Source organism: Anarrhichthys ocellatus, unplaced genomic scaffold (genome assembly GCF_004355925.1).
Source record: "Anarrhichthys ocellatus isolate YVR2014 unplaced genomic scaffold, GSC_Weel_1.0 scaffold32, whole genome shotgun sequence".
NCBI classification, from domain to species: domain Eukaryota; kingdom Metazoa; phylum Chordata; class Actinopteri; order Perciformes; family Anarhichadidae; genus Anarrhichthys; species Anarrhichthys ocellatus.
Window position 1 is genome coordinate 2000347 of NW_022280062.1, and position 21504 is coordinate 2021850.

The window sequence follows — 21504 nt, forward strand, 5'->3', positions numbered from 1 at the left end:
TTTAACTCTCAGCAAGAAAGCACACAAGTATAATGTCAAACTATTCTTTCTGTTTATTCGGTAACTAAGAGCATAACTATAGAACAGCCTTCAGTTACTTTCAATATTCTTATTCTGAATACTGTTGAATACTACTCACGCCACGAAAATGTGAATACAGAAAGAGCATATTATTCATAAAGTCTCCTGATAAAATTAGATTTTAAAGGTGTTAATAACACTAAATGTTTCAACTTAATCCCAAACCTTGCTTAAAGAAGCTTTTCGTGGCGATTCAAGTCAGTGAAACGCGTCTGTTGTAATGATATACAGCAGCAGCTTGGGAGTAAATGCCATTGCAGGCTTTAACACTGCACATAAACATGAAACAAGACAAGATTATTTTTGGTTTTCATTCAAAGGTCCCTCAAGATTAAAGCGGTAGATAATGACAAATAACAGAGGAGAAAGATCTTCTGCAGATATAAAATGACAATACACTTATTTTTCATCATACACTGATGACAACTGTACACTTTGATAACAGTGGAGATAACGAGGAGGGCTGATTTGAAGAAAGGCTACGCATTATTTCTAGTGAAAAATTAATAAAGCAGTTAATTACATTGTTTTTCCTGCTCTACAGTTAACATGCACAAATAACCCTTTTTTTCAAACATTGCTCTTGTCTACAACTACTGTACAGTCATATGTTAGACCATAGTCTCATACGTTATATTTCAATTAGCCTGGATATTGAACTGCAGAATTTACAGGACAGTTATAAATTGTTAATTACTTCGCTGAGCCATTTCCTAGTCGAAATTGCATCACAGCTGTGCATACATTTGGCTGGTGCATCAACCCGTGACAGGTCAATTACGATTCGTTATCATCCAATAATCTCATTGGCTTTGTTGTGTTGCCAGTTGTTTCCCAAAGCAGGGGTCTGGAAATTAAAAATATGCTTCCTGGGTAACTTGCTTCTATAAAAGCTATAGTCTCCCTCTTTTAAAACAATTTTGAAGAAACTGTGGACAGGCAGATAAAATATAAAAGGGTCAATATCTGGAGTGTGGTCACCTTTCAAGGGTGTTGGTTTGTTATAGTTCCTGTCAGATATGTTTGATTATGATGTTTTCAGTAGGAGTACGGACATTACAGTATGCTTAGGGATTAAGGCCCTGTAAATCAAACATCTTATATTTACATCACCGCAGTCCATATTACTGAATGGAGAGAGTTTTAATCAATTTGTCCTTCATAAATTCACTGTTTTCAGTGGTTTTCAAGGACTACAATTCATCTTCTTAGCTATAGCAGGATTAAGTCTTATCCAGTCTTTGTTACATATAAGTAAAGCCGAATTAAGGTATTAGAGGGTATATGGATCTTCCACCAACCACCCACTATGCATTGTGTACCTGGCCGCAAGGGGTTAGTTTGTGATTATTAGCTTGTGGTTATTTGACTAAACTAATTTTGGAATATGCGCCATGGACCACGATTTAAACTAAATTAATGAAGTTCATATTGAGTAAGAGGCTGTCTATGTGACGGAACCAAAAATTTGGATTATAATCAAATTGCTAGAAACCCACTGACATGCAGAGAACCTGGAGCTTTGACCGGTCTGTAACTTAGCCTTGAATTTAGACCGTGTTTGCAATATGCAGCCGAGGCCTGTTAGTGGGCCAGCCTTGTCCACCAAAGTGACAAACTCAGTAAGTCTTATCAGTATTACAGAAACCTTGGATAAAAGAATTCCTTGTGTAATGGCAGCTCTATTTTCTATCTCAGCTGCACGGGAGGGTTCAGCATGTTCTTAGAGATGGAAGGAGTATCAGCCATCAGGGATTGTGTATTTTAGGGTAACAGCTGGTTCTCTGCTGACAGAGTGAATCAGTTTTTCTTGGTGGATGGTTGTTCTGGAGTACAGTTTTTGAGGCGGGAACAGGTGGCGAGACGGTTTCCCTCCCAGTAGCCGGCGTCCTGACCATCGTGACAACGACACTTGGTGCAGGAGTCGACCCAGAAGGGCTCTCCTGCAGGGATCACCTGGTTGCGTGATGCATCGACGTAGCAGTTAGGACCTGGAGGGAGATGAGCAACACTGTAAGTGTTGCTGCAGTTGAACAGACTTGACAAACAGGGAAGCACATAAGGTCAAGTGCATACACACTCATCCTTGCATGCAAATGATCAAATGCATTATAATTTCACAGTGGCGTTCATACGGAGAAGATGAATTTCCCGTGGCATCTCTCAGAGGCACTTTCTACATTTACAGTTTTTCTGCTATTTTCAACATACCCTCCCTGCATTCTGGGCAGCATTTCCCAGCCTGGTAGAGAGGGTTGACGCATGGCGGAGGGGCACAATCTGCAACCAGACAGCGGGCGATGCCATCATTGTCACAAGTACACTGCTCACATTCTGATGGCTGGGAAAAGAAACACACACACAGACACAAACACAAACGGTATGACAGTTAATATGGATGTTATTTCTGACCAGCGCCTCTCACCAAGTCCTCTTCATGCCATCTCAAAAGGGGGCGCTATTTACCTCCAATTCCCGGCTGTATTCTCAACTTACATACCGGCATACCAGACTGCGATTCATCGGTTCAGAAATACAGTCTATGTTTCTAGAAGCTTCAGAAGGAAATATGCTGAAAAAGATGTACATATATAAGCTGATACTTATTATTATTACTTTATTATTATAACACACGAGCTTAGGCAAACTGTTTTATGGGTTTTAGTTTCATCATATTGTGCATAGTTATACATTTGAATAAGAGGCAACAGTAGTACAGAACAGGGAGATACCTGAAGGAAACAGACCAAGAGACTTGAGGTTCACACTTATACAGTATTAAGCTGCTGCTCACCTTTTGGTTTTGTGATATATGTGTAATAGCTATTTACAGTCTGGATCTACTACACATTATCTAAAGCTTTCTGCAGCAAAAAAAACCTGAAAATCCTCTGGGGTATTCAACGTGGTGTCCATGTTGTTCTTTTTAATACTATGTGGTTTTCCTTTAACATCTCAACAGTTGGACATGATTCCTATTCTGCACATAGAGCCTAACATTTGCAGTGACATTTAAACCATTTCTACAACAAAAAAATAAAATAAGTATGACACTAAAGCCTTCACAAATACTGCAGTAATTTATTCAAGATTCATTTGTGCAGACAGGCAATTTTGGACTTATTGGCAATAGGCCTTTTTTTCAAAACATACTGCTGTATTTGTGTACTCTACCCTTAGAAAACGAAATAAGCTTAGCTTTAATGAAAAGATCCATCACAAATAACAGCAAAACTATTCTATAAGTAGTTTCCAACCTTTTTTTCCAACTATCTATTGAATTAATAAATAGCAAAAACTAGAAGAGTTGGAAACAATGAAATGTATTATCTCTCTAATCCCTTCGATTTTTCTTGAGAGCTGACCTCTAAAATGGGCAAAACTTTTATGTACACTATGTAGATCTTTTTCTCAAAATATTTAAGGCCCTATAATAAGATTATCCATACCTATAGGTATAGATCCATGCCGTCCCCATCCCTCCTAGAAGCCATCAACAGGCCAGCCCCATCTTTGCAAGCTTATAGGTGTCAGAGTTTTCAGGCTTACCTGGAAGGTCTGCCCCAGCTCGTACACCACTCCTCGGTACTCACACCCGATCTTTTCGCACCTGGGGCAGCAGTCGGTGGGGTAGTGGCTGACATGGATGCACGCAGCCGGGAGGGAGATGCACTCTGTGCGGGAACACGCGGAGCCCTCAGTGGTGCATTCACATTGGGTGCAGTGATCGGAGTCCAGAAAATACCATTCCCCCAAGAAGTATATGCTGCCGTTGGCCTCGCAGGTGCCTTCCTGCTGTCCGGCGACTGAGAAGCCAAAGCTGGCCTGCGCGCAAAGCAGTAGTGCCAAAACTGCCGTGCGTAAACTCCGCTCCAAGGAAGGGCGCTCAGTGAAAAGCATGATGACAAATTAGATTCACCTTGCTCAAAATAAAGAGTTAGTATTTGGTCGACAGGTTACCCAAAAGTGTTACATTGTTACTGGACGCTAAAACCACGGCGTCACCTCAGTCCTCTTTCCGCAGAGGTCTACTGGAGCTGCGCACACTTCTGTAAGGAGCCCGGAAGGGGGCGGAGGTTGGGGGGGGGGCATTAAGAGGGAAAGTTATGTTCACTGCCTCTCATACCCGAGTGTCAGCAGATGTCTGTCCCTCCCCCAAGTTAACATTAGGCCTATTACAGACTTTTACTAGAGCACAGGCGGTCTATTGTGCACATTATGTGCAATTACTGGAGTCCACAAAGCACAGAATGTGGTATTTATAGGTCATTTGTTACAGTGTGTCACTTTGTATTGCGTTTTTGCAAAAAGAACCCAACAACAAAAAGAAACAGAGAACCCAACTGCTGACAGATCTCGCGATATCTCCCTCTAGCAACTGGAATGTTTACCCTGGATACCACAACTCTGCTAGATCCAAGTCGAGGTGAGCGTTTTGTTTTCCTCTTTAGCAACATAGAAAATACATCTGATGAAATGTCCACGTGTTTTTCACAAACGTTTTTTTATCATTTAATCGTTAGTGTTAGAAATAAACTATGTCAACACGTCGTGCTTGTGAAATATTCGGTTATGTTCAGTCTTGATCGTTAGCTAACAGACAGCTGTAGGCAGAGCAAGAGGAACCTAAGTAAGTTAATTCAGGTTTTATTCCAACAAGGAGCTCCATGCAGTGAACAGTTTCATACCCCTCAACCTTACCGTATTGCCTCAGTGGTGGGAGAAGTATTCAGCTGACGTTACTCTACAGAAATACTCAATTACAAGTTAATATCCTGCATGCAAAACGTTACTTAATTAGCTGAAGGTGCAGAGGCTACACAGTCTGCAGGGGTAAAAAGTACAATATTTCTCTTTTGAAATGCGGGCGGTGAAGTAGAAATATAAAGTGGAATGAAGGGATAATACTCAAGTGAAGTATACATACCTCACAATTGTACTTACAGTATTTCAGCAAGTGTACAGTTACATTTTACCACCGCAGTTTCTCTCTGTTCCTTCACTCCTAGATTACTATTCCCATGCAGTCTCTGGATGGAACCCAGCTCTGGAGCCCCGGCCAGTCCCTGTGGAGCCTGATCACTGAACATGTTCCTGGGTCAGATCTGCCGAAGATCCACACGGCACTGGGCTCCTCTCTGGTTGACGTGTACTCAGAGGTGCACACTGAGGTGAGAGTGTTGCCTGCAATATGTCTGATTTGTTCGAATGTCGTGCTACATTTGACATACATGCCTTTTAGTTGGAACATTCCTCTTCAGATTCAGCGGGTTAACCGCTGTTTCACTTTTCATGTTTTATTCGTTAAAGCATTCAGAGATTCTGGTAGCATCCCACAAAAATACAACCACACCATATACAAGAATTTCCTTTTCAGCTCAGCTTCAGGGTGAATCAAAACATTGCTCACCCAAACATTCCTGACCAAAGAATTTAGGAACTGCTGTGTTAGGTTGTGTAAGTAGGTTGGTTTGGCTGCGTACAATCATTAATTCCCAGACTCCCTAATAAATGTGGGTTAACTGACACTGTGCTGCAGTGAAGTCCAAATGTGAGCCAAGCAGACAGACATCAATATTTCCTTAAGGCCAGCTAAACTCTCTGCCCTGAAGCCCATTGCATGGCGAGCACTCAGCTCTAAATGACCTCACCCAAGAAAGACCTGCTGGTTGATATGAAACATGCAGCTACGGTGGAGTGGCACACACCTCACTAAATTGGCCAATTAAAGACTAGAGTGACTCTCTAAGTGTGGTCGTGAATCATGAATACAAATTAAAGAATTATAAATATAATGAAATTGTAAAAAAACAGGACTTCAGTAATTGCTGTCGCTTGCACAATTTGATTTGATAGTGAATCGTGGTCTGACTGTGTCAAAATGAATCTAGGGCTGCAACTCATTCCTATTTTTAACTGTTTATTTATTTTAACATTTTTCTCAATTAATTGATTCATTGTTTCATCTATAAGATCTAAAAAGAAATAATGAAAAATGCCCATCACAGGTTCCAAGAGCCCAAAGTCACGTCATCCAATGTCCTCTTTTGTACAATCATCAATCCAAAACCTGAAGATATTGAATTAACTGTATAGTGATATAAATAAGAGACAAATAACCTAAATGAATAAACATAAGTTTTATCAAAACTGTTGCGTGCCAATCAACTGATTGATTATTCAACAAATCATTTCAGCTCTAAATGAAACTCAACGCATTACAGTGCATTGAAAGGGACTCAGTGGTTTACCTAAATGTGAGGAAAGGCAGCCTAGTCTACTGAGGGAACATTCTTTTCAAGCTGAATTACATAAGAGAGGCCATGCCATGTGCACTTCAGACCAAGTCTGTAGCTGTACATTTCACACAGTCACAAAGAATTCCTCTAATCAGCACTTTTTGTTGGGTATGAAAATCTCTGTATTTGCTGTTTTCTTTCTCAAGCTGTGTATTTTACACTAGTGGTTCTAAAAGTGGGGTCCGTGGTACTCTGTCAGGGGGTCTGCAAAATAATTTGCTAAAGATTAGAGAATTGTGCTGTATCATTAGATTGTGAATATCTAAAGATGGGCACCATTTGTGGCAATAAAATAAGCATAATGTGTCCAAAACTTGAAATGAAGGCTCTAAAAGCTGTCAAGTTGTGTTCAAATGCAATTTGAAGATAGTCACCCTCTGTTTTAATGTATATAAGTGGTATTTACATTTAATAACATTTATTTTATTTTATTTATTTAACCTTTATTCATCCAGGATAACCCCATTGAAATTCTCTTTTACAAGGGGGTCCTGGTGAAGATGGCAGCGTATAAAAACCACACAAAAACACAGATGACAGACATTGCAAATCTCATTGCAAATGGAAAATGTTCTCCCGTCCAAGCGGTCACTGGCGCCAACAAGTTAAAGAACCCCTGTTCTATACAACCTAGCCTCTCTCCCTCTGTCCGTCTGTCATCTTTGCCTTTCCACTCTCCTACCTTCAGCCATCTTCTACTGTTTTCTCTTCCGTGTGTTCAGTATTTAAATCTCCCCATCTGTAGATGTTATCAGCCTGCAGTGATCCACCAGGCCAGTCGCTGTTTGCAGAAAAACATGTGGACAAAATCTGTCTCAGCTCTCAAGCTGTGGCATGAAGATGCTGACCACATGGTATTTTTATGACAGTTAACATTTAAAAAACACTACAAAACACTTTTTACATGGAGGCATGCAAGATGCCCTTCTTTTCACACAAACAAACACACACACACACACACCCTCGTACACTCATATTTCATTCACAAATAAATTATGAAATTAAATGTCTTTTTTACATTAAAAAAACCTAATAATTAAGTAATTCAGCTCATTTAGACACACTATCATCTGCACCCACACACACCACACACACACACACAAAAGAGGCCCAGTAAGCTTAGTGAGTCAGGGGGTCGGTATAACAGGGTTAAAGAGGCTAATCCTCAACTATTGCTAAGACCGTTAGCAACACATATTCTTTGACTCGATTGTGTATCTGTCTGCGTAGAGGAAATAGACATGTGTGTGCATGTGTGTGTGACTTTCAATATTTCTCTGATGTTTTCTCACCTGCAGTTCAGTGTATGCAGTGGCTGGCTTTGAAGCCCTCAGATGGAAAGAAAGACTTGCGCTGAGAGCTTTAAGAAATGTCTAAGCAAAACAAAAAACAAAGCACAGAGCGCCTCATTCAACTCGACTAGTGCGAGCAGGTTTTCTTCAGTTATTACAAATACTGCAGGGCGGATCTTTCCCTTTCCTCTTTTTTTATGTCTGCGTCTGCTTGTCTTTCTATTTGATCCCTCTTCTGTCCCTGTCTATTTCTCCTTCAGCCATGTAATGAATTCCATCCCTCAGTGAGCCACTGTGAAAAGTAATAGTTGATCTGCAGGCGAATCCTCCATTCCTCAACACCACCATTCCTCCCGCCATCAAGGTCTCCTTTGTCTCCGGCGGTTTGATCAGACGGAACGTTAGCCTCTCTTTTCAAGTCTCTCTACAAGGCCAATCTCTCTGTACCTCCCTCTACACTCTCACTACATTCTCTCTACTGAATGAAGATGAGGTATTTAAAGTTAAATGTATTCTAAAACCCAATTTGAATAATTCAACATAATAACCTCTAGTAGGTTATTTTTAACTGACAGATTTAAACAGCTCTCCCTTAAAATAGCTCCTGGATGAGATAAACAGTCTCACAGCAGAGGGAGTGTGTGTGTGTGGGGGGGGGGGGCATGACATAAAAAGCCCAACACCTAAAGACAGACAGTGTGAGTGAAAAGGGTTGTGTGTGTGTGTGTGTGTGCAACACGCTGCGTGAATGCTGGTATGTGAGTGGACATGTGCACACATAGGCACACATGCAAAGACCAGAAGTGGCGTGTTTTGTATCCTCCAGTGTATTCCTTTGAAGTCTTCGACTGCAACATGACAGAAATGATTGGCCGGCAACAGGTGTGGAGGTCTTAATCGTAACCAGACTTCACTGAGACATATGTGCACACAAGCATTCACACAAATGTTAATATCTTTTATTTTTTTGTTTTTTGTTTTTTTACAAGTCATCCTTTTGCTGTTGCATTATGGTTAATTATGGGAATTGTTTTTGAGCACAGATTTGTGTGAAGATGCAGAAAAACAAGCTGCTGAGTGCAAAAAGTAAACCTATTGTACAGTCCTGAGTGCTCAGCCCTTCTACCGGCTCAAAGAGGAAGTCAGGCGTAGAGACTGACCTTTTCCACATTTCCACTGCTTTGATCTGCAGTGATTATCCTACTGTAGCAAAATCACAAGGACTAGAAAGCTGCCTGGTCCTGCAGCAGACAGGGATGTTTGTGTGTTCACATGGCCCAAGTTCACCATGCTCAGTGTGTGCGCCACAAGTAGCAACGTGTTCTACAACTGCAGACGTAATATAGTGGGATAGCATGTTAACATGGTGGGACATAGTGTAAGCATGATATGGCTTAGCAACAGTAATGTTGGAGAGTAGGGCTGTTTTTTTTCAGATTTACAGATTTTCACCAAAGTGTATCGGTTAAAAGAAAGTTTCACCCAGATTGTAGGCTCTGGGAATGTTTTCACTGACAAAAAGTGCTAAGAAAAATTTACATTTATTTTCACCATTTTCAACAGTTTAACTAATGATGGATGTATTCAGGCATTCACGCTGGCCTTTTTTCTTTGACAAAATAAAAGCAGAATACAGCCCATTCCAGGATATCAGGCCAGGATACCTTTACAGGTAACTTAGTCAACAATCCTTCTTAATCCTGTACAAACAGTGTAGTCTTCAATTTACGTTGGAGAATCCTGCACTTACCCACACTGCTGAGAATGCACCGATACGCACAGGATCATTTCTTTTTCACAGATTATAGTCATATTTTGGACTCACTGACGCTCTAAAGAAATAAGATCATCCTCCACCGCCTTCCCTGAGACATGAAAAGTCCTGCTATCATCCCAAGTCAGGGAGGCTGTCAGGAGAGTCGCTGGATGACGGATGTCTGCATCACTGCTTGCAGCATATCGCAGTTGGACTGTCCACTCTGCTTTAAAAGAGTGAAAATGTTTTCATTTATCATTATGGTGCAGGATCATAAACTGTCAGCTGTGAATGAGTCGCCTGGACTGACAGAAGTCTGTAAAGCACATCTCGTAACTCTCCTGTTAGTATGATTCATTATTGTATGCATAATCCCCCCTCACTCATCATAATAATAATATTTGCAGGCAGAGATGTGGCATAAGATGTGGCAAGAGAGCCAGCAAGGAAACAGCAGCAGCAGCAGAGCAGGGACCCCGCTCCCACGTCAGCGGGCCTCCCCTCTGGCCGACCCCCCCGCAGTCAAAGAGCTGGTGAGAGCCGAGGTCAAGATGCTACTGCAGACTCTCAGAGAGAGAGTCAGCAGGGAGGGACGGTAGGTGTAAGAGCTCACACACACGTATCTACTCCACTGTGCATTATTAGTGTATTATTGAAAGTAATAATTTATGCCTATAAATTGATTTTGATGACGGCTAATAAGAAATTACACTTTTGAACCATGTCATCAGAAAATATACATTATACATTCTGTTTGAATTCAAATTAAAACATTTGACAGCTGGCTTGATGTGGCAGTTTAGTTCCAGGTAAAGAGTCTACATTTGCATGATTTATTCTTCTAATATTCAACAAATGCAATTTCTCTCATGATCTCATTTTTTAGTGTGAGGTTTTCACAGTCCTGGACATAAATCAACTAAATCATACTTTGTTCACAAGCCAAGACATGGTATGAATAAGTAGGTTAAGACCTTGCTCTCACACTCTCATTGTCATTTGTCACCCAACAAAGAGTGCCTATAAAATGCTATATTGTGTTCCCACGTCAGTTACAAATGAGATGGAAAGCAGAGGAACAAAAGTTTTTGGCGTAGGGATGTTGCAAACTGGTTTGGGGATTGTGGAACAATGGGACAATTATAGGAGGGAGACTTCCAATGCATTCCACACCAAATACCAACAAACACTAGATTTTAAAGGCCCAGGCGCTGCTAGCTTTATTGGATTAAATATATGGGGTTTTTACCTTAAATGGAAAGCTAAATACTCATCTTAAAATTGTAAAGAGTGTATAAAAATGTGTAAAAGCGACCTTTATTCAGTTGTTGGTAAGAGAAGTGTTCACAGGGAGATCGCTTAGTACGCTGAGTACGCTTAGTACGCCGTGCGTGTCTGCTTTTTATGAAGCACATTAGGGAGTTATAAGCTCCGCAAGAGGTCATGATAAACTTTCTAATTGCTGTTTGGTTTTTAATTTCCACAGCTAATCGTACAGCTCCTGTCAGAGATGAGCTTCTGGCATTTGGCAATTAAATGACATGTGTTAAGATACTCTGAAGAATGTCTGTGGCAGGATAATATTGGTTAGTGACACTGTCCTACAGTCTTACATTGCAATAAGGCCTATGTATCAAAAATGTTTCTGTGACGTGAAGTGTGTGTGAGAGTCACAGTCTGTAGAGCTAGTAACTCTCCCGGCAACCAGCTCGCTGCTGCCAGGAATGTTTCCCAGAGTCACCGCTCAGGTTTTGTTGAGGCCTTTTAGGGAAAACCACAACATAAGATGTGTTGTTCTCTGCTTTTTGTGACAAACCATAAATTGCCTGTCAATTTATTCGACTTCCTTTTTATTGTGGTTTTTGTGCGTCGTTAATCTGTTGGCTGTAGGCAACTCTTTAGTGCGTGTTTTTTTGTGTTTGTGTGTCAGTGAGCGCTTATTTTGTTTATGCCATCCTCTCCTGTCCTCTGTTGGAACCACTGGTCTCACACATTTGTGCATTGTTGATCGGTTTGCATCAAAGTGGTGGACCGACCAACAGCCATCCCGAGAGCACAAACAGTTGAAGCGTAGTTGTGTGTGTTTTTACTGAAAGCAACATTATTCTAATGTGTAGCCCCCTGCAGAATTCATGCATGCATTCCATGCATCACAATAAATATATAATGTATCTCCGGTGTTTATTTTGACAGCTCAGTATTTACTTTTAAGTAATTGTACAGCTTTTATTTTTATAAGTCAGGATGACATCAAGGCCTGATGTTTTAGCTGACAATCTAATATCTGTAACGCCACAGGCCCAAAGCCCAAAACAGCACTTATTAAAGTGTCGCCGAGCATGACCTGAACTGAGTCCTGTACTAGCTTACACATCTCAGGTCACTCTTGTAAAGTGCTGCGGCCGGGATGTAAATGGTTTACAAAACAATAGTGCATTGTTACTGGCTGTGTAGGAGCGCTACCAAATACAGATTGTACCAGCACAAATCGCTTTCCCTCTTTGAAGTTGGCTTTGGTATACTTGTAGACCGTGATGCATGGTAGGCTACTGTGCTTGAGGTTGTGTGTGCTCCACAGCCCTCTGTGAGTTCAATTTAATGCGCTTCGTGGGCATGAAAATTGAGAAATTATTGCTAAGATGGAGACCAGCATCTTTCTCTCTCTCACACTCTGGAAATTGTTTGTTTGAGCGTGTGTATGTATGTGGATGATTTTAACGTAATTCACCAGACATTTTAGCCAAGAACACCAACCAACCCATTTGCTTCAAGCCACACCAACCGGTAAAGGGTAAAATAGCTCTCATCCACATTCCAGATCTTGAACCATTCGTGCGTATGAAGATGGGTGTGTACCTTGTAAAAGTCAACACACTGATTTATGTTATTGGCCTCCACCTGTGTGGTCCTGATGCCTTAGCCATCCACGCACATTCACACCCACACCTCCATTGCTTTGTCTGAGTGGCTAAAAAGACTCATTTTCCCTCACGTAGGGACTATAAAGTGAAGCCGGACTGACCAGGCTGTCACCCCGTCTGCTGCAGCCGACACCATCTGCTTGTTTCTTTTTCTCCCAGGGATCATTCAGAAAATATAATGTTGCTGCTGTTTATCTTTTCCTTCCTGGATTAAAAAAGATAATCATTGTATATATTGTAAAATGAGCCAAGATCTGATTATAGAGTTTTAGTAAATGCACGTTTTACTATCTTCATGGGCCTGAAATCACCACCAGATCATCATGCATAAAGAAAGAAACCTTTGTTCAGGCTATACGTCAGGCAATCAATTAATCACTCAAACGTTATTTGTGAAGCAGTTTGCAGACTATGTTAGTGCAGTTCAAAGTGCTTGACGGGTGACTGGCAGTACAAACATGAACAGTAAAACAACTAGAAAACAATCTAAGATAGAGATGATAAAAGTGAAATAATAAAATAGATAATACGCATTACAAGCATTGGAAACAAGAATACAAGAAAGACATTGAGATAAAATGTATAATTGCTGTAAAAGAATCAAAAGTCAAACTAACATAACCGTCTGTTGTTGCTATAGAGTTGCTGAGGAGCTCTTGTTTCGGTACAAACCTGAGACGGTGGACTATGCCCTGAGTCACCTTGACAGCTGTTACAGAAACTGTACCAACCCTGGAGATACTGACAATGGAAGCAGGTCAGTAACACTACTACAACAGAACTTGAATATTTTATGTAACGATACAGTGCCTTACATCATATGCGTCCTCTCTTTTCTGTCTTTTTGCATCTCCTCTCCTTCAGGCCGAGCTCTCGCTGTTCTATCCAGTCCACCGCTGAAGATGAGATCGAGGCAATGAGAGACAAGCTGAATGTCTCTGACATTGACCAGGTGGTGGACCACCTCAGGTAAGCTGCACAGAGCAGTCCTAACCTTTGTGGCTTGTGACTATATTACCTCAAACCTAGTTTGGCAGTTCTGTGCTGCAGTTTCTTATTACTTATCGACCACTATATACAGCCTGAATTATATAACTGAAATAAGCTTTATATCTAGCGCTACTTGTGACCCCTTTTAAAGCACAGCTACGACTGCCTGCAACCCCTCAATGACAGGTTATGTGAGTGATTCTTCCTCTTGAGGTCTATCCAGTTTTTCATAAGAAAATAGGAAAAAGAAATAAACTAAACATGCTTTTATGTAACATAATTGTGTTTAATCACTCCCTGGCCCCTCAGAATGGGACTCCCTGGGTGGTCCTGAACAACCAGCATAGAGGATTAACATGGATGACAACAGGATAGTCAGTGTATACATACTGAGCATTTCTTCAATACAACAAAACATGTCTTGTCTGGCCTGTCGTGCAGATTGTGTGTGTGTGTGTTATGTTCTTTGTGGGGTAGATTCCTTTGTTTAAATTATATAATTAAAATGTGCTCTGTGAGTCTGTAAGTGAGTTTCTCGAGGCTCCCTCATTCCCCAACTCTCCTCGGTGGATTCTGTCGCTTCCCTCCCTCCTTCACACTCCATCCCTTACTTTTGAGGCCCACAAGGCAACACGGTCACTGGGGATACCTTGGAAGAGAGCCCCCCCCCCCCTCTCTCTCCCTCTGTTTCTCTCTCATTCTTTCTCTCCCTCTCGACCAGAACAAAAAGCCCCATTGTCAGAAAAAAGGATCCCAGAGCAGGCAGAAGTTTCTTTTTCATTTGAAAGAAGGGAATAAAGTCTACGATGGTTATGTAACTACAGAAGGAGAAAGTGTGAGGAGAGAGGGAGGGAGGGAAAGGAAAATAGGACACTGTATCCTTAAAGTGTCCTTAAAGAAAACTGTAGAGGATAAACTCTGAGCACACAAGTGCACCTATGCTGTTGTCACTGACTCTTCTGTGTGATGAGGTTGTTCCCTTCTGCTGATCTATCTAGCAAAGTGTGCCTCTCCACAGTAGGCTATACTTGTCAGATTCAACCGCTGCACAAACCTGTACCATTTTTCAAATTTCACATGCTGGCCTTCGAGTTGATCATACTCATAGGATATATAATTATACAATAATTATTATTATTTTAAATTATGTGGAAGCATTTTTACTGCGTAACCAAACAAATCAGAGCCATTGTGACAATAAGCTTTTAACTAAGGTGTTTGGCTGTGTGTGTGTGCTGTGACTATCAAATGCACAGTTTCCACTTTGACCTAGATTTTAGTTTTTGGCTCAATGTTTTCTTTTTAATGAAAAACAACTGGAGTATTAATGATAAACATCTTTCTTTCTATCCGTCTGTCTGTCTGTCTGTCTGTCTGTCTGTCTGTCTATCTATCTATCTATCTATCTATCTATCTATCTATCTATCTATCTATCTATCTATCTATCTATCTATCTATCTATCTATCCTTCTCTAGGTCTTTCCTAATGGAAGAATGTGAAGCATTGAACAGGCTGGTGAAGCATTTTAAGGTAAGAATAACAGGATGAAAGCAGCCAACTACAACTGGCAGCTGAAAAAAAAAACAGCTGCTTGTGCAATACTGATCCAAATCCTACAATTATTTATGGGGAAAATATTTACAACAATCATTTTGAATATTGATTTGTTGTATTGAGGCAGCTGTGAACGGATTTTACAATCAGAATTCATACGATATAACCTTGTAACCATGATGCTATGCTGCACTATATTACAGTATATATGTACAGTAGGATTTTTCTTCAGGCAAAATTTGACCTACTTGATTTTACCCTTAAATGTCCCGAAAGCTTCTTTACATATTAAATACTGTTCTTCTTCTAGTGAAATACTCCTGCCAAAAGGAAATATTCCAGCTGTTTTGTGCATCCTTTTAAAAACATTACTCCAAACTCAGACACATTTGGTTTCTGTGGCATTTTGCTGGGTTGCAAAATAAAGTTTTAGGATTTTACTCAGGCAACATGAGTTCCAGCGGCGAGCGGTGCAAACTCCAGAACCGTGAGTCTAATCCTGACAGGACTGCCCCGACTTGTGATCAGCAAAATTGGTGCCGTTACACAGGTTACACCCAGCGCCCCACCAGCCCGCTGTCGCTCCCAGCGCTGGGGTTTGCACTGGCTGGATTCAGGTTGCTGGGCCTGTTGACTGGGGGTCAACCACACGCTCTCCTCCCGGCGGGGTGAATCTCCTGAAAGCAGCGAGGAAAGATGAAGAAGCGGGTCCTTTTCTCGTTTCTGCCAATTTGGATTTAATCCAATGAACAAACTATCAAAACAACACAGATCGTACAGCCCCCGGTTAGTGGCACAGTAAACTAAGATGCTAACGTAAACTCTAGGCTGACGCCACACGTGAAGATTATAAGAAAGCAGTGTTATTTTCACTGGCTGTTTGGCCGTATTCTATTTGTTATGTTTTTTTTTATAACTGATGACCCGTAGAATGTATGGACCCAGTAGTAGTAGGCTCCTGTTTTTCTGCATTATTACATTACATTACAGTCGCTCTTATCCAAAGCGACTTACAATTCAGATTCTATCACATTCAGGCACAGCTACAATTTTGCAACCTGGGGTTAAGTGTCTTGCTTAAGGACACATCGACATGCAACTAGCAGAGCCGGGGATCGAACCGCCGATCCTCTGATTGAAGGACATCCCTGCTCTCCACTTGGCCACAGTCGCCCCACGTGTTCCCACGAATCATGTGTCTAGACCTTTAATTAAAGACCTGAGGGTGTGAAGCTAATAGAGAGACTTTTCTTGGTTGTCATGAGGTATTTATACCACAAAGGCAGTTAAATATCTCTCTCAAAAGGATCCTGGGGGCAAAACAAATGTGACACTTTCCCTGAAAAGAACCTGTCTCCTCAAGTGAAGGGTTGCTGTCTAGTGCATCAGCAGGTGGGATGAAGCCGTGGCTCGGGTGGCACTGTGCTCTTCTGGCATGAGCTTATTGTGCCATGATGTTGATGCTGTGCCATCATCGTTTCATGGGCTGTGATGACTCATCAGTTCTTGGTGGGAACTGCACTGTAGTCAGCCGTTAGGATCTTCTGTGTGATCTTTAGTTTTTTGCTTTCACACAAATCCTCAGAAAGTTGTTTTATCTGCAAATGTGTGCATGCGTCATGTCCTCCGTTTAAGGTTTCATTTCGCTGCTGAGACAATCACACAGAATGATGTTCTATAGAAGAGGCTTAACACAGGAGGCTTGCAGTTCTTACCTTTTTCTAACGACTGACCAAAAGTTTCTTCTCTTCTTCTGCTGCCACAGGCAAAGAATAATCAGGATAAGAGGAATTCTGAAAGATTTCAACCAGATATTAAGCTGGAAAATATTCAGACTTTCCAACTCAAATCTAATTTTTTAGATCATGATCGTTAACATCCGTTTTGTGATATTTCAAGGCCTGTCAAAAGTTTTTGTGAAGAGAATATGTTAAATGTCATAAAATATCTTGTAACAGTGTTTGCTCTGTGCTGTACATTGCTTTAAATCAAGATACTTAGTGTTGTGCTTGAGGACTCTTATGACTTTCTCACCACCATCACGATTGTTGCAGCTGAAATTACTATTGATTCGGTGTTCTTCCATGCAGTTCAATTGTACAGCTTTTTAAATGGGTATGGAATGGAGCCAAATCAGACATTTAGAGGCATTATATGGTATGAATGAAGCATCAATTTGTCCCAAACACAACTGTAATGATGACCCGACTTGGTCCAGCAGCGGTCCAAGAGAAGCTTCCACATACAAAGATACGCCACACAGTCTCAGTTGTAAAAAGCTGAAATTATTGGCTGCACTGTTACTGAAGCTTTACGTATTGATTCACTGTAACTGTTAATAATTGAGTGCTTTTTTTAACCAGTGTAGTGGACACTACTTTAGTGGGTTAGAGCCATGACGTCTCTTACGTCTCCTTACTTACGTATTCAATCCTAAAGCAACATTGAGCTCTCTCAATCGTTCCCTATCTCTGGCAACATGTCTAACGTCCCCCGAAGTTAAGGTCATGTTGTCCAGCAGTTCTACATCAGCCCATTTTTCATCCCAGTGATGTTGTTCTTGCTTTTTTTCCTGTATAATTGAAATTATCTGTTGGGCCAGAAGACTCCGCTCTAATATGTTTGGGATGTATGTTCTATAACTTAATTTATTTTATCTTTTTCCTTGCTCTGTTGGTGCTCTATGTAACTTGGTTAAAGTTGCCTTCTCTTTTGCTTTTTTTAATTATAGTGCAGATGATGTTGGTTTCGACCTTTTAAGGAGTTCTGAATGCTTTCATAGACACATCAGTCTTATCTGTGCTGCAACGGTCCTCATGCTGTGATGTTTGTTGCGGGTGAGAAATTTGTCACAGGAGTCAGCGGGGCTGATCTTGTTTTACTGGTCTAAAATGCATACGCTAACCCCACTGAATAAAACATCGAAACTAGATAAAAGGTAGATTTGTCAGTCAGGATATTGAAGGTTTTTATGATGCTGGACCAGCTAGATCAAACTTGGCCAGCATGGTTCCAGAAATACAGCAGAACAGATGGCAGCCATCGGTAGAATGGTGACCCTTGTTCTCCTGTTTCTGGTTCTGTCTATGTGGGCTGTGCAGATATGGATTTGGATTCTGAAGATTCATGCATGAGAATAATGACAGTAACAGCTTTCCTAAAAGTATGAGCAAGTTAGCGCCATGGTAATGGTTTCAAACCCCACATGAACCACAAAGCCTACTTTCAGAGTGTGTGTGTGTGTGTGTGTGTGTGTGTATGTGTGTTTCTGCATTAGAGTTGTTTTCGATTTCAGCCACTTCACTGTCAGAGACACCAGACTTACTTCGTCTCTGAAAGACAACACTAGGAGGTTTGGGTTTGAATCCCACTGAGAAAACAGACCAAAAATATACGTTTTAACTGCCAGTCTCCAGGCCCGTGGGTATGTTTGTGTGTTGGTATTATGGACTACATAAATCTGTGGTTGCCAGGAAGACTCTCCATTAGTGTTTGTGCTGAGGAAAGGAGGCTGCCAGTCACTCATAACAAACACAGGAAGACACACTTTTCAATCATGGGCACACACACACACACACACACACACACAGCACTATGGTTTTCATTTGCAGTGGATATAGATATTCGTGGCCAAATTATGATGGAAGGCTGCTGCTCAATCGTTTAGTGGTCACACACATGCACACATTCCTTTTTCTCCCTGTTATTTTTCTCCTTTTTCCTTGCTCCTTTGCTATTTCCAAAGGCTCATGCTTTCTTGAACATGTTAAGTACATTTACCTCCTTTTTTTCCATGTCCACTACTCTCATTAGAGGCTAAATGTCTCCTAGTTTGTGCAGTAGTATCATGTGAAGTACACACAAACTGCATGATTAAAGGTAAGCGCTGCTTCTCTCCGTTCTGTGATTTGTGTTTCTTGCAGGGAAATATTAAACAAAAGTGGCCAGATGAAGTTGATAAATCAGAACCTTCGCTTGCAGGTGAGGCCATATACCAACATGTCGGTGTTTTGCTGCCATCTGGTGGCACTTTGTTATTACTGAAATGTCATTCTATAACATTTATTAATGATACATTGATTTGAAAAACTCCAGCCAAGTTCACCTGCTGTGGGCCAAATGACAGTGAAACTAATTTGAGGACTAGAGAGCAGTCTGTTCAGTCGTTCATTTTCAGAATGATAATGAATACTTGCTTCTTTCTTTTACTCTAGGCTATTATTATCTTTCGGTGGTTTTCTGTTTCTGAGAGTGTGTTGCAATCATACTTCAGAGCGATGGTTTCAGTATTTTTAGACTTTTTTTTCAGATCTCATCACTGTTGTATTTATTGTGTGTATGTGCAGAGTTGAGAGAGCTGAGAGGAGATATACAAATGGACTTGCAGCTCTACCCCTCGTCGCTTGCTGCTTCACCGACAGCTTCTTCCCCTTTCCCTTTGAAGGAATTGAAAAACAGGTTCAAGTCAGTATGCTTTGCTGTTAAAACCCCCAGAAATACTTCAGAGAGCAATAACATTGTTCACAGAGTTGAGGAGTAGCAGAAAATAATTATTTTTATTTGAGCATTTATAGAATAAATAATAACATTAATACAAATAAAAGGGAATAAAGGGAATGACAGGAGTTAACAAAATTTATATCTTAATAAGAAATGGTGCCTCTTAACCCATTCAAGCTTTCTCAATGGACGCACAATGTTGCTATTGAGTTATATCACAAACAAATCATTTAAACTGTACTTCTTTTAGTTGTCTTCGTGCAAGAAAATGTTTCTCAATCTGATTCTCATTCCGATTCCTTTCCCCCAGACTGTCAGCAGGGCAAAAGGTTTCTAATGAGACTCTGCGAGCGTTAAGCAGTACATCAGCCTTCAGGCCACATCCACCTCCTCCTCTGAGCCATCCTAAACCCAGGCCACCGCCGACAGCTCCTCCTAGCAAGGCCTCTGCATCAGCTAAAGTAATAAATAGTTCTTCACTGTCGAGGATTCATGGACAGCATAGAAGCACATCAGCCTCCACTGAACCTAGGAAAACACAAGCACCTATCTGCAACAGGATCACCACTTCTGTCCTTGCAAACCGCCACTTCACCACTTCACTTACAGGGCCTGACAGCGACACTATGACAGTTAAAACCGTTCACTGCTGCAGTTTTTCTCCAGAGTATGACAGTCCCGCTCTCCGCTGCAGGACCCCGACTTCTTATCCAAGTTTTCAAGTGAAAACGCCAAGAAACTCACCCATCCACGAAACCCATCTGTCATCTCATCGCAGTATTCGTGGCTCGAGCAGAGAGTGTGATTTGTCGCAGATGGAGAGAGCAGGCAGCCCTCTCTGGAGGTCACGAAACGTCAATACTGTCCCAGCATTCCCTCACTGTGATGCAGGCAGTTACAGCAGCAATAGAATGGACCATTCTGTGTCAAAGGCTGGGAAATCAAAGACACAAAATGGGCGACAGAATGGTACATGTGGAAGTAGTTTAGTGTCAACAACAGTGCAGACAGATCATGACAGAAGTAAGAGTTCTTCTGAGAGTTTTCAGTCAGAAACGAGAAGCTCTCCTGCACAAACAGGAAGTAGGGAGAGCGTCACTGGAATTGATAGAAATAAAAATGGTCATCTTGGGAAGGAGGTAACCCGTCAGCAAAGCCTAGTAGGCACATGCACCCATCCAGCACCTGTAATGATAAATAGACAGTTCTTTACTTCCACCAAAAGACCACTTGAGAGCATCACAAGTCAGGCAAAAGGTGTCCAAGAGACAGAGCTGGAGTTAATCAGCAAGTTGTATCAGCCAGTCCCTCCAGCAAGGGTGTCAACTTAAAGTCAGCCACAGACCAGACAGCTGGGGCTGAAGATAGTCTGGTAGGTCTGTTGCAGGATAAATGCAATGGGTCTCTTGTTTTGTCTGTTATGAGATTTCACACAATTAAACATAATATATACTTGACGTATTTTTCTTTCTGAAAGACATCAAAGAATCACCATTATATTTTAGAAAATGATCACTAGACAGTCACATGATCTTTTGTTTTACTCTGGAATCATTTCACAGCTGTGTCTGGTCCTCACGTTTTTGACCCCCATAAAGCATGAATAAAGATGAACTTGGAACACTCATCGATATTCAGACAAGGAATGTGAATGCTTGTAATTTTGGAGAGTCTAACAATTTGATTGAAAAATGTATGTTAACCCAGGGAACAGCCTGTGCAGCCCTGCTTTCTGTGTTATAACTACTGAAGGACGTTTTAACTGAGCATTAGAAAATGACAGTGTATAAATAATAACACCAATGATGGCTCATTTACATTAAGCTGCTTAAGGCTCACAGAGCCATCGTTATTGCAACACTTGCGCTTCACGCACTAAAATAAGTCAAAATGCCTGCTGCTAAATAAAGGACTATGTTACTGAAAGTGTTGGCATGTCATGGAAGTAATATGAAAACACTAAACTACCTAACATTTGGCACAGTCAAAAAGACCATTTGGGAGTCTTGCATGACAGAGCTACAGAAAGCTGGAGTCAGTGGTGTAACATGCTGTTAGATGTTGACTACAATGTGTTCAGTTCACATAATAATAAACTGCTCCAGTTGGA

At 41.2% G+C, this 21504-nt stretch overlaps 2 protein-coding genes across 3 annotated transcripts; one reads left to right on the top strand and one right to left on the bottom strand.

Annotated features, from left to right (window-relative positions):
• Positions 1 to 30: 30 nt before the first annotated feature.
• Positions 31 to 4152, bottom strand: LOC116393110 (von Willebrand factor C domain-containing protein 2-like). Its single transcript, XM_031865119.1, has 3 exons — positions 3631 to 4152; positions 2293 to 2422; positions 31 to 2072 (listed from the first exon to the last, which is right to left on the bottom strand). Exons 1-3 carry the CDS (start codon positions 3979 to 3981, stop codon positions 1882 to 1884), a joined length of 672 nt encoding a protein of 223 aa, XP_031720979.1. The 5' UTR covers positions 3982 to 4152; the 3' UTR covers positions 31 to 1881.
• Positions 4037 to 21187, top strand: ccdc24 (coiled-coil domain containing 24). 2 transcript variants are annotated; one of them, XM_031865116.1, is made up of 9 exons: positions 4037 to 4507; positions 5091 to 5252; positions 9836 to 10023; positions 12990 to 13106; positions 13214 to 13318; positions 14816 to 14870; positions 18818 to 18875; positions 19241 to 19358; positions 19705 to 21187. In XM_031865116.1, exons 2-9 carry the CDS (start codon positions 5103 to 5105, stop codon positions 20723 to 20725), a joined length of 1812 nt encoding a protein of 603 aa, XP_031720976.1. In that variant the 5' UTR covers positions 4037 to 4507; positions 5091 to 5102; the 3' UTR covers positions 20726 to 21187. The 2 variants fall into 2 exon arrangements, with proteins under 2 accessions (XP_031720976.1, XP_031720977.1); XM_031865117.1 differs by lacking the exons at positions 18818 to 18875; positions 19241 to 19358 and having other exon boundaries at positions 19705 to 19815.
• The last annotated feature ends 317 nt before the right edge of the window (positions 21188 to 21504 follow it).